The sequence below is a fragment of the Nyctereutes procyonoides genome, unplaced genomic scaffold (genome assembly GCF_905146905.1).
Source record: "Nyctereutes procyonoides isolate TBG_1078 unplaced genomic scaffold, NYPRO_anot_genome, whole genome shotgun sequence".
NCBI classification, from domain to species: domain Eukaryota; kingdom Metazoa; phylum Chordata; class Mammalia; order Carnivora; family Canidae; genus Nyctereutes; species Nyctereutes procyonoides.
Genome location: NW_026575051.1, coordinates 20,443,955 through 20,456,450, shown reverse-complemented (window position 1 = coordinate 20,456,450; position 12,496 = coordinate 20,443,955). Strand labels below are relative to the sequence as shown.

The window sequence follows — 12,496 nt, the reverse complement described above, 5'->3', positions numbered from 1 at the left end:
ATACATGCTTAGACATATGGTTGATAGAGTTAGTCATTTTGTTTGAATTGTTACACTGATGCCCACAAAAGGGGGCAAATGACAACATCATATAGTTAATAGCTCAAAGTAGAAGATTGCTCTGCTATTATATTAGTGAATATACTTTTTTAAACTTTGGTATAGTACTGTTAACTAAACCACAGATTTATTTCAGTCTCAAGCATTTCCCACTAATGCCCTTTCCCTTTCCAAGTGTGATGAAATACACATATAAAATTCACCATATTACGAATTTGTAAATTCACCATTCAGTGGTGTTAAGTATGTTTGTATTGTACGGTCATCACCTCCATCCACCTCCAGAACACTCTTCATCTTACACACCTGGAACTCTGTACCCATAAAACAACAACCACCACCACCACCACCACCCGCCCCGTGACCCCTCTACCCCTACCCTCAACAACTGCCATTCTACTTTCTGTGTCTATGAATTGGACTGTTCCAGGTACTTCATATATGTGGAATCATACAGTATTTCTTCTTTGTGCCTGGCTTATATCACTTTGCATCATGCCCTCAAGGTTCCTATCATAGCCTGTGTCAAGAGTTTCCATCCTTTTTAAGATGAAATCTTATTCAATTGTAGGTATATGCCACGTTTTGTTGATCCATTCATCCATTGATGGACACTTGGGCTGCTCCCACCTTTTGGCTCTTCTGAACCTGCCCATTTCTTTAAGCTCTTCCTTTCTACTGGCTCCTTCTCTTCAGTCTATAAATAAATATATGTGCCCGCCACCCTCCCTGATGAGTTCCAGCCCCCTTCCCGTGGAAGTTTCTACCCCTTGCCTTGCCTACCCTGGCAGACCTTGTCCCAAGCCCTCACTCCCCCACCTGCATTGATTTCCCATGTGGCCGAAGCAGGCATCTGCCTCTGCAGCTCTATGGGAGCCACGCACTCAAAGTCACGAGTTGCCAAGTCCAGTTTGTTTTCTTAGGCATTTTCTTGCCTGCAATGTTGGGTGCTGTCCCCTCCTATGGCTGTGGGACTCTGCTTTTTGCCCCACTGACCTGTGGCTTTCTTGCCTTTCACCAAACGCTCTGTAGTTCTCCCTTTAAATAGCAATGACTTCTCACATTCTGCCCTTAGCGATTTTCTCCTTTGCTCTGAATCTCCAACGAGTAATTTCACTTACTTTCCTCACTTCAGTGGGCTCATCAAATCTTTTATCCTTCGTAAGCATTAGATCAGGGGTTAACAAATGGCCACATCCCGCTTAAGTGCAATTTTGTTGGAACACAGCCATGCTCACTTGTTTATGTGTTGCCTATGGCTGATTTCACGCTTTGATGGCAAAGTTGAGTAGTTGAGACAGGGACCATATGACCTAGAAAGTCTAAAATATTTATTCTTTGTCCCTTTAAGAAAAATTTGTTGACACCTACTTTAGGTCCAAAAATCTACCTGCTTAGTGGATATCAGTGCCTGAACTTTCTAGAATGTCTGCCAGTGCTCCCCCAGTGCTCATATATTCTCTCTGTTAATGAACATTCACCCAGTCACCCAGAAACTGCAGGTGGCTTGTGTGACCTTACTTCCTCTGCATTTCATCCACCTTTTGTGCTGCCCCCAGAATAATCCTCGCGACATTCAGCTGTTCACAGTACCTACAATTTACTGAGACACTACTATGAGCCAGGCAGCACATGCACTGTCTTATTTCATCCTCACAACTACCCCATGAGGAAGATGTTAGTATCTTGGACTTGCTGCTGAAAACAGCTGACACCCAGAGACTCAAGCCACTTGCTTGAGGTAAATACAACTCTAAGCCACAAAGCTTGGTTTCAGACCCATGTTTGTCGGGCTTCCATGGCATATACACCTGGCATCCAAACAGTGTCTTCCCTGCCCACTTCCCCCATCAAAGTCTTCTGGATAAGCTTCCTTTGGAAACAAACTGGGACAGTTCTCATCTCTCAGGCACAGACCATGCCATTCCACTCATGCACCCATACTTAAGAAGGACTTCTCTCCTGACACACCCATTCCCTCCCACTGACTTCATCTAGATGCCACTCTTCCTTTAAATCACATTGTGAATGATACACTCATTGGCCACTCAGAGTTTGCTGATTACTCCTTCTTGAAAACATGTCTAATGTTCCTTGTTGCTGCCATTCTCTTGACCTTAATAAAATCCTCCTCATTCTGTTCTGTGGATTTTGTATTCATGCCCTGTCTTATTAGGCTATTTGCCTCTTATAGGCGAGGACTGTGTCTCATGCCCCAGGGTACCCTTGAAGAGAAGTACTTTGTAGTTTTGTTTAATCGCTAAGAACCTTCCTCCAAGTGGGGATAAACAGTCCCCATTTGGACTGCTGACCTGGGTCTAATTTGCTATTTGTGCTTCTCAGCTCTGTCCTGCTTCTTCTTCTCGTAAGCCTTTCCTGTGCCAAAAGAAGATGCCTTCTTCCTGTAAAATGAGTCACATGAAATCTCCCACACAAAATTCATCCCTTTTACATTAAGCTAATATAGACTTCACTTGTCCATGAGGCTCACTCAGAAACAAGAACTACGAACCTTTAGACTTGAGCCAGTGATTCATGCTCACAACATATGTCAGGCCAAGTGTGGAAGGGACTGTCTCTGCTCCTTGCCTGAACCCTTCTCTTGAAAAGCTTAAAAACCTACTTCATTTTTCTCTGACTACCCTTGCTCATTCTGCTGTTCATCCACTGGACATCTCAGCGATTGCTGTGATGCATTTTAAGCAAATAGAAAAGATGCCTGCGGGGGTAAATACTTAGAAGTTAAGCAATGTTTTTGTTTGTTACTCATGGATAACCTGGAATCCAACCTAATTAAAACAAGTAATCAGCCTGGTTGGGTCATTCTTGAAGGATCTGGCCTTCCCTTCCATTGAAGATTTCCTGCCAGAGAAGCTCCTCCTTGGCAGGAGTTTGTCTTTCAGGAAAGAGGTTCCAGAAGAGTTTCATTTTATTCTCATTCACTAACCATATTTCCTGTCTGTTCCTGGCCCCTTGAAGTAATTCAATCATATCACAACAGCATTCCCAAGTTCTGATTCCTTGCTTGGGTGCATTATTACTGAGTATCCTTCTAGATTGGGATATTCATGTTCAGCTTTTTGTCTTGAGCCATTGCATTTATTTTATAAAAGGAGTGTGCTATTTAAGGAAATTCAGAGATAAAGAGGGTTTTACAGTGAATTATTGTCTGAGTCACTTCTCTGTGAGGGAAAGGCTTTGGAATTAAAGGGTTCATCCCGCTGGCCAGCGACCCTTTGAGGTTCCTTTGAAGGAGATTGTTAATCAAATTCTGACCATCTGGTGAGCAAAGCAGCAGTTTCTCTGGCTGCTGTACATGAACAGGATCCCTGCTCACGAATACAAAAATATATTTATCCACCAACAGAACTAATGATGCAAACAGAAAAAAGTTTATACATAGTTGTATTCATGTGGATGTGGCAGGTACAGGGAAACTGCATATGCACAAGGATAAAGAATCAGGTCATGCTCTGTTTTCTGAGCCACCCTCTTGTTTCTCATCACCCGCCTGACTCTTGCCTTTGCTGACTTTTGCCTTTGCTGTCCTTTGGAAGCAGAGCTCTTTCTCCCCATCTCACCTCAGGGGGTGCTTTGCAATGAGATCGCTCCTCTTCCTCCTTTCTCTTTTAAAACTCACACTAGTGGGGGGGGGGGGATAGGCTAAATGGGTGATGGTATTAAAGAGATCCCTTGTTGGGATGAGTACTGGGTGTTGTATGTGAGTGATGAATCACTAAATACCACTCCTAAAACCCAATACTACACCATGTATGTTAACTAACTTGAATTTAAATAAAATTTAGAAAAATAAAATTCACGTTGTAAGGACTGCTGTGTGCCTCATGGACACACATGAGTCAGATGAAAATTGAGAGCCTCGGGCTATAAGCCTCTGTCTATTTGAACAATTTCTTGTTCAAAGGGCCTGTGGACTGTTGGCTGGTCATCTCACTCCCAAGCAGCTGCCTCCTCCGATACTAGAACAATCAAAGCTTTAGCTTCCCATTGGTTCCCTTCTGGCCATTTTCATGGCATGAATTCCATTATCTGGAGGGAGTGCACCCTAGATAGCCCTGGCCCGTTGCCTGGTGCAGGAGGCAGCCAGAAATCCCTGTGATGGTCAAGTACTTCCTCTCTAGTCAGCTAATCGAAATAGTTTTTCTACATAAAATTATTATTGACTTCAGAGAAATACCACTTACTAAATTATCAATAAAATGGGATTTGTGGCACTTCTATGGTTCTAGAATCAGATGTTTCTTCCTAAGCATATATGCGATGACTTTTCTTTTTCAACAACAGATTTTCTCTAATTTTTTGTTTTTCTCTCTTGCCTTTTCAGTCTTTAAAGAAGCTCAACCATGCCAATGTAGTAAAATTAAAAGAAGTTATCAGGGAAAATGATCATCTTTATTTTATCTTCGAGTACATGAAGGAAAATCTTTACCAGCTCATTAAAGAAAGGTACTGTTTGGTCATCATGATCTTAGAAATAAGTATTGCAAAGTGGATATGTTTTCTTTTGGCGATTGTGTATCACCATCCTGATGCTTAGGCTTCATTGTTTAAAGCTGCCCATTAGATGAGGGGCCCAAACCACATTCCTACTTTGGAGGCCTCTTGATAGTTTTCATAGAAGCTATATTCAATGCAGCCGTTTTCATTTTTCAATGGGTTATTCACCCAGAGAAGCTCGGATATTGAACAGATACTCCACAGCTCTCTATTCCTACAAGGACATATGGGCAGAGCAATTTCAGGTCAGAGTGTGACGGCTTCATTTATTTTGAGAGCTCCATTGAAAACTTGGAGGTTTATTGTATTTCCTTTCCTGCTGCTGTGCTCAGGGGCTTGTGTGCTAAGAAGAGGAAACTAACAACCACCTTACCTGCTCTGGTCATTTTGAACTTGAAAGTGAGTCAGTCACATGGAACCTCATGGTCATATTTTTTTAGTGGCAAGTGAGTGCCATTCACAACTTCTCTCTGAGTGAATTCAGTGAACAAATATGGTCTTCATTGTCACTAACAATAGTGAAGCTGTATGGTCTGCCCAACCAGGGGCAATGCAGCACTGTCCATCACATTCTATAAGGACTTTGTCTGGAAGACCTCAGATTTTCCCTGTTAAAATGTGTTAAAGTTTTATTTTATATTATGGAGAGAGAAGTTTTTTTTATATGATAGATTGGAGGGATTGAGGGGGGTGGTGACTATAAAATTTTTAATCTTCTTTGTAACGTAACTGAATATACCAGTAAGCAATACACCAGTGTTTACAAGGTAACTATCTCATATGGCCAAATGGTTGTTTTTCTTTGATCTTTATTATCAAAGGATCTTCAAATTATGTATGACCAAATATTTTCTTAAATACTTACTATATAACCAGAAGAATAGGAACACGGGGTATTTGTTTTCATATGTAAATCTAGATTTATAACTTTTTTCCTCCTCTGCCCCAAACAGAAATAAGTTGTTCCCTGAATCTGCTATAAGGAATATCATGTATCAGATATTACAAGGACTTGCATTTATTCACAAACACGGTAGGTAATTGGAGTATTGTGCTTTTTAATAGTGAAATGTTGTCGTCACATAGAAGATATAGGTAGCATCAGGCTCTTTTTTGTGACTGCCTCCCAGAAGAGGTTGATGGCTTAAGATGCTGACAATGGGGTTTGGGATCTATTCTCTTTCATATTGACTTCTGAATTTTTCTCATTATTTATATTTGCATGTTCTTAATCCTTAGGGTTTAATATTAAGCTCATTGGTTATAGATCTAAAAGTTATTACTGCCCATTATCTGGTGTATCAATAAGACACCTCAGATTAGAATTCAGAGAAATCTCACTTATTATGTTTAATCTACTACTACTGCTTCGCTGTGGCTTCTCATTTTCCTGATGTACTAGATTTCAGTTCAAATGCATGCAAAAATGGCCTAACAAAATTGATTCAAAACAGGAAAATAAAATCAATTAAGAATTAGCAAAGAAAAATAAAGACAAAACAATATATGGATATAGCAAAGGTGAAAGTTAATCTGCAAAATGCATGTCAACAAATTCTATTTAAGTCAAAGAAATAGGCTACAGATTTGATTCTGAACTGGCTTTCTGACAATGCAAAATGTGAAACATGACCCGTTGCATCCAACCTAGCCCCCCCCCCCCCACAACCCACCTACCCCCAGTAAAAACAGTCTGGTTGCCCAAGAGAAGCAGTACTATTCTTGGCTTGGAACTAAGACCAGAGAGGTTTCTCTCATGGATCCTTCTGGAGGAGACAGTATATAATGTGATTTCATGGTAAACAGTGACAGGTTACACTGGGCAGTTTCATGTCATATCCCTCATTCTAGGCCGGTTACATCACCTGATGAGAGAAAGTAATCCCTACTGGGGCCCAGTAGGATTCACTGTAGGAATGGTCTAGGTAGTCCAAGGAGAAATTTAGAATATCTAGAGGAGTGCATGACCATGAACCCTTTGGGAAATCCTCCAATACTGTTGTCCTTAGCAGAGCTTTTGAAAGGTGTTGAGTAGCAATGACTCTGAGGCTATATTTTCCATCAAACACCTGGGGTATTACTAAATCTCTGCTGCTAACTAGATGCAGACCCACCTTGCGAACACAGAGCCGTGAGGTGGATATGTCCACCAGTGAAACAGGGAGTCCCATAGAGGGGTCATTCAAAGTCACTTTAACTTTATAGACAGATGGGCTAAGCAGTTGCACAAGCAGAAAGCCATTCACCCCCAGCCTAAAGATGTTGTTGCCATTGCAAATATTGCATCAACAGGTGAGTTTCATTACCCAATAAGGAAACTGGGTGGGCGGAAGCCCTTTGATAATACAGTCAGTACAGATTTGACATATTGGCAGTGAGTGGAAAAGACACCGTGCCAAAGCTGGTGGTGTGATTAACCTCTAAGTAGCCTCTCAGTTAGGGGCTAAATGAAACATAGACAGATAGAGGCTATCTGGGCAAATCCATGTCAGCCTCAGGTACATGCTAAATTATCAGTGAGTAATATGCAAGACTGAGTCCACTTGGGAACCAATTCTAGTAAAAAGTTTTTAGTAAATGGTCAGCCTGATTTCTGTTGGCATCAACAGAGCCTTCAGTCACCAGAATTCACAAGGGATGTTTCATGCGAAACATGAAAAACCGGTATGGTATCTAAGGGATAAATAGGGAGAGAAGGATACTTATTAGATTCAAGAACCCAGCAAAACGAAGTGATGAGAAATCAAAGAGATTCTCTTTTTTTTTTTTTTTAGGATTTATTTATTTATTTATTTATGATAGACAGAGAGAGAGAGAGGCAGAGACACAGGAGGAGGAGAAGCAGGCTCCATGCCGGGAGCCTGACGTGGGACTCGATCCCGGGATTCTAGGATAGTGCCCTGGGCCAAAGGCAGGCGCTAAACCGCTGAGCCACCCAGGGATCCCCTCAAAGAGATTCTCGAAAGAGAAGGTCAGCCAGAATGTTTTCACACAGAGATGGTCATAGTGTCTCAGTTCCTTGGGCTGTTTCCTCAGTCCTGGAAACTGAGTAGTGGACCTACTACTAACTAAAGAAAGTTAGTATTCATAGGCTTTCTCTTCTCTTCCTTTGGTTGCTTTTCATGAGACTCGGGTATTTGTTGCCAGAAAGGACTTGTAGTCTTTTACCTGGGTCTCTACCTAATCTTGTCAAATGAACACACATATTCACACATGTACGTCACATGTATGCATACATATCTACATGTATACATGCCCACATACCTGCATATATCCTGCTCCCCCCCAATACATGCACACACCCAAACCCACAAATGGCATGTATATGTGTGCACACACAATCCATATTTGTATCCAATAATGTAGCATCCAGATACTGTTGTGACACCACTGCTCTTTGAAACTCTGGACTGTCAGTTTCCCCCACATGCCTTGGACACTCAGATCATGTATGAAGGCGATATAGGAGAAGGCTCAGGTCATGAAGAAAGTCATAAAACCTCTGCTTTTACAACCCAGCACTGTTGCTATTACCAAAGATTTTTGCGGGCACTGTTCCCTAGCTGTCAAGTGCCCAGTTGTAATTTGAGTTTAATAACATTTCATTTGTCACCTTACTTATTTCCTTTCCAATTTCTCAGTTAGAAAGGACAGATGGTATCTGTTCCTTCCAAAGAAGAACCTGACGTTCAAAGAGGTTTAAAGGCCTGCCAAAGGCCCCACTGCAACAAAGTAGTAGAGTGGAGATTAGCTCAGGTATCTGATGCTTTACTAGAAAATCCTGTCATTTCTCAAAGAGAACAAGAGAATAAGAGGTGAACAAAATAGTGATAATAATGGTAGGTGGGAGGGATCTTAATTTTACAGGTCCTATCCCATTTTTATTGACAAATGATTTTCAGAAACTTTATAATGGTTTTTATATGGTATTGATTTGCCTTTAAGTGCACATGTAACTCCATACTACCCCTTTCTTCCAGTAATGGAAAAAAAAAATCATCTAAAGTACTTCACACAGATTTGTCTTGTTAGCTTGTTCTCACTACGAGAAGGTGCATTCTGGCCCTAGGGAGTAGACTCCTTTGAGAGGGGAGAACAGCGCTGCAGGTAGTTGCTATGGCCATAGTTCATGTCACCGAGTACTTTCCCCCCACAGGGAATGAAAACATGACTCCACTTGGTGCTGATTGAGCAATGCCAAAGCATATGTACTTTGCTGGAATTGAATAATTAACGCAAACTGCATTCGTCCTTGACCTGCCCTTAGAAATGTCCAGCTCACACTTACCCGTGCAGGCAGTCAGAAATGCCTCAGATGGCTTGGAGGACAATGTTTTGCCCCAAGAAGTGATTCTCTGCTTCTGTGTTTCACCACTGTCTTGCCGTGCATGACCTTGAGTCACCCCTTGGTCTTTCTGTGTTTTGCTGTCCTGTTGGTCTTCTTGATAAAAACATTATAGGTTTCAATTCAGTGATATCTGTGAAAGTAACAACTTCCATAGCAGGAAGATATGCTATATAAATTCATTGTGTTTAAATATTCCCTGGTTATTTCCATATATTCATATCAGGTTCATCATTAGCAGAATGTAGTAGATGGGAGAAAGCCTGCTTTTTGTGGCTTGATGTTTTCCTTGCCCAAGGGTTGTTAATGAAAAGTAAGCACAACACAGTTTCTGCCAAGATGAAAAAAGAAAATCCCTCTGTTATTTGACTGGCATGGGGTACCCTGAAATGAAATTGAAGGTCTGTTCCTGTCTTCTGGAAACCAAACAGTTTTGAATGGGAAGATTCTTATCTTAATAGCACTTTGCTGTTGTGTGGTGTCTGAATGAACCATCTGTAAGTGTTTCCATTATGAATCAGAAGCCCAGAGGAAGAAGTAGGCTCATTGTTACAAGCTCCAGTGCACACATCAGCAGAACATGTACCTAGCTAATAATTGGATTGGAGCTTAGCAGCACCTCCTCCTCACAGGTGAAGTGCATGATTTGCTTTGTAGGCATTAATTCTTATATGCAAAAAATGGAGCTGTGTCTTCCTGCCCCCCTATTGGGAGGATAAATGAGAGGATTCATACTACAAATAATGACAAGGTCTTGCAAGGTGCCAGTGTGCCAGGTATGGCTCTAAAACTTTTACAAAACTAACACATTGAATCCTACAAAACAAGCTGTTAAGGTTTTCTTTTTACAGATTGGGAAAGTGAGGCACAGAGAGGTTACATGATTTTTCCAGACAGAGAACAGAATTGAGATTTGAGGGCAGCCCCGGGTGGCTCAGCGGTTTAGCACCGCCTTCAGCCCAGGGCATGATCCTGGAGACCTGGGATCAAGTCCTGCGTCAGGCTCCCTGTGTGGAGCCTGCTTCTCCCTCTGCCTGTGTCTCTGCCTCTCTCTCTCTCTCTCTCTCTCTCTCTCTCTCTCATGAATAAATAAAATCTTAAAAAAAAAATAAAAAAGAATTGAGATTTGAAATTGGACAACCTTATTGGTCTGCACACATAACCATTCTGTATGACCTCTCATATGGAAATTATAATATTTTGTTAAAATAGAGATGAAAAATAAATGTACACAATGTGAGGGTCTTATAGTTTTAATTACGAAGGAATAGAACTTATAAGACTGATAATAACTAATTTAGTAATGAAGAAAAACAGACATTTATGAATGTTTCCTAGTTACAAAAGGCTTATCCTCAAATACAGTATAACAAACAGCACCTGTCAAGCAATATTTGTCAAAATGCCACCTGACAGATACAGTTTTCATTAGTCATTTTTAAGGATCTGTTTTGCAATTCATTTTTTTCCTAGTCTTGTACCTCTGATTGTTTCAGGTCCAGAGTATGATCTATAGAATGTGAAGCTACTTATACAGATACATGGGGAACTAGAATCTTCATTCTCCTCGGTTTATGAGTACATCTGTTCTAGTAGGATTAAAGAGGGGTTAGCAGTGAGGAAAAGGATAAAGCTTGACCAATGTGAGGAGGTGGTCTGTGCTCATATCCTGTGGTAGAAGCAAGGTGCAAGATCCAGAGCGTAAGAGTGATACTTGTATCATAGTACAAGTCAGTGTGATAGGATGAACTGAGCAAGGATAAGATGCAAGTTTGTTGAGGTGGGTGTTATAGATGGTGGCAGAGGGAGCTCGCGATGGGGCTTGGACGCTAGAGGACAAATGACTCGTTTTGAGAGAAAGGCCACATGAGTTTGGAAATAATAATTTATTTAGCCCAACTAGATGAGAAAGAGAGAGTCTAAGAGGAGAAATAGTGTTAGTATGTATTGAGAGGACTAGAACCACAAATCAAGATTTAACTATGAATCTTGAGAGGGCCAGAGTACAGCTCAACAGTACAGTAGCTCTAGCACATTTCTGGTAGGACTATGAATAATTAACCACCCCCCACCATCACCAACCACTGACTCACTTTTCCCATCTGTTCAATAAGAAAATGATGCTTGCCATTTCTCTTTTTCACTGGTGTGTTTTTAGGAAGAGAGGCCATGGTCCCACAGTTCTTATATTTTCAGAGTCAGAGAAGTCTTCCTGCATGTACTGACAAAAGATCACTCTCTGGTACCTGTTTCTGTCTTTGCACTTTCTTAAGCCAATTCCAAGAGGGAGCTTACAACCAGGCCTTCTGGTTGCTGGAGGGTGTTCTGAGGAACAGAGGGTCCAAGCATGATGACTCAGTTATACTGAGTCTTAGAAACCACCCACTCTGGTGTGTATTGATCATCTTTATTTAATCCATCTGATAATAAGGTATCCAAACTTGTCCTCATCAGAAAATTCTTCTCTTGGGATGCCTGGGTGGCTCAGTGGTTTTATCACCTGCCTTTGGCCCAGGGCGTGATCCTGGAGTCCGGGGATCGGTCCCACATCGGGCTCCCTGCAGGGGGCCTGCTTCTCCTTCTGACTGTGTCTCTGCCTCTCTCTTTCTCTGTGTCTCTCATGAATAAGTAAATAAAGTCACGAAAGAAAAAGAAAGAAGAAAGAAAGAAAGAAAGAAAGAAAGAAAGAAAGAAAGAAAGAAAGTTCCTCTCTTTTATTTTAAAGGCCACCCTTGACTAATACTGAATTACCTTTTGAATTTGCTGACAGCCTCAAATTTGGTTCTTACTATAATTTAGGTTTAATTTATTATTAATTTGGTTAGGATACTTAAAGCAAGTGGTGTGAAGAAGGCCATCAGGTCTATATTGGTATGATGGCAGGATAAAGTATGATGCAATGGAATATATACATATATTTTTAATACACATTTCCATACAAACAAGAATATGTGAATACATGTGCATATGATGTACAAATAGCAAGCTCTCTCTGTTCCTGATCTCTGGTCTAACCCGGGTAGGACTCCTTTGAATTTCTCAATGCCCTGGATTATGGAAAATAGAAGCAGCCTTTGTTGAGAAGGAAGTACTTCCTCTTTTCACTTGTGGCCCTCTTGAATATATATGATCCCCTCTGTACCTTCATCCCCTGCTTTTTTTAAATTATTTTTTAATTTTTTTTAAGATTATTTATTTGAGAGAGAGAGAGAGCACGTGCACACACACCCTGGTGGGGTGGACAGAGGAAAAGGGAAAGTGAGTCTCAAACAGACTCCACACTGAGCTCGGAGCCCAACACAGGGCTCAATCTGATGATCCTGACATCACGACCTGAGCTGAAACCAAGAGTTGGACACCCAACCAACTGCACCTCTCAGATGACTCCCTTCAGCCCCTTCTATGTGCTCTGTAACTATATTTATTTTGTGTATCTTAGCCAGCCATTTGCCTGCAGACCCATCATTATGCCATAATACTATCCATTTGGAGTGTGATCTAAACCAAGCTCTGGTGATAAACAGAATGGAGTATTTTTTTAAAAAAACACTGTTGCTTTTCATGATATATGAC

At 41.1% G+C, this 12,496-nt stretch overlaps 1 protein-coding gene across 1 annotated transcript in view; it reads left to right on the top strand.

Annotated features, from left to right (window-relative positions):
* CILK1 (ciliogenesis associated kinase 1) overlaps positions 1-12,496 on the top strand; it is a 37,383-nt gene that overhangs the window by 4,050 nt on the left and 20,837 nt on the right. Inside the window, exons 3-4 of the mRNA XM_055330406.1 lie at positions 4,406-4,527; positions 5,532-5,611. Of these exons, the coding sequence (XP_055186381.1) occupies positions 4,406-4,527; positions 5,532-5,611 (202 nt within the window). The remainder of the gene's footprint in view (positions 1-4,405; positions 4,528-5,531; positions 5,612-12,496) is intronic.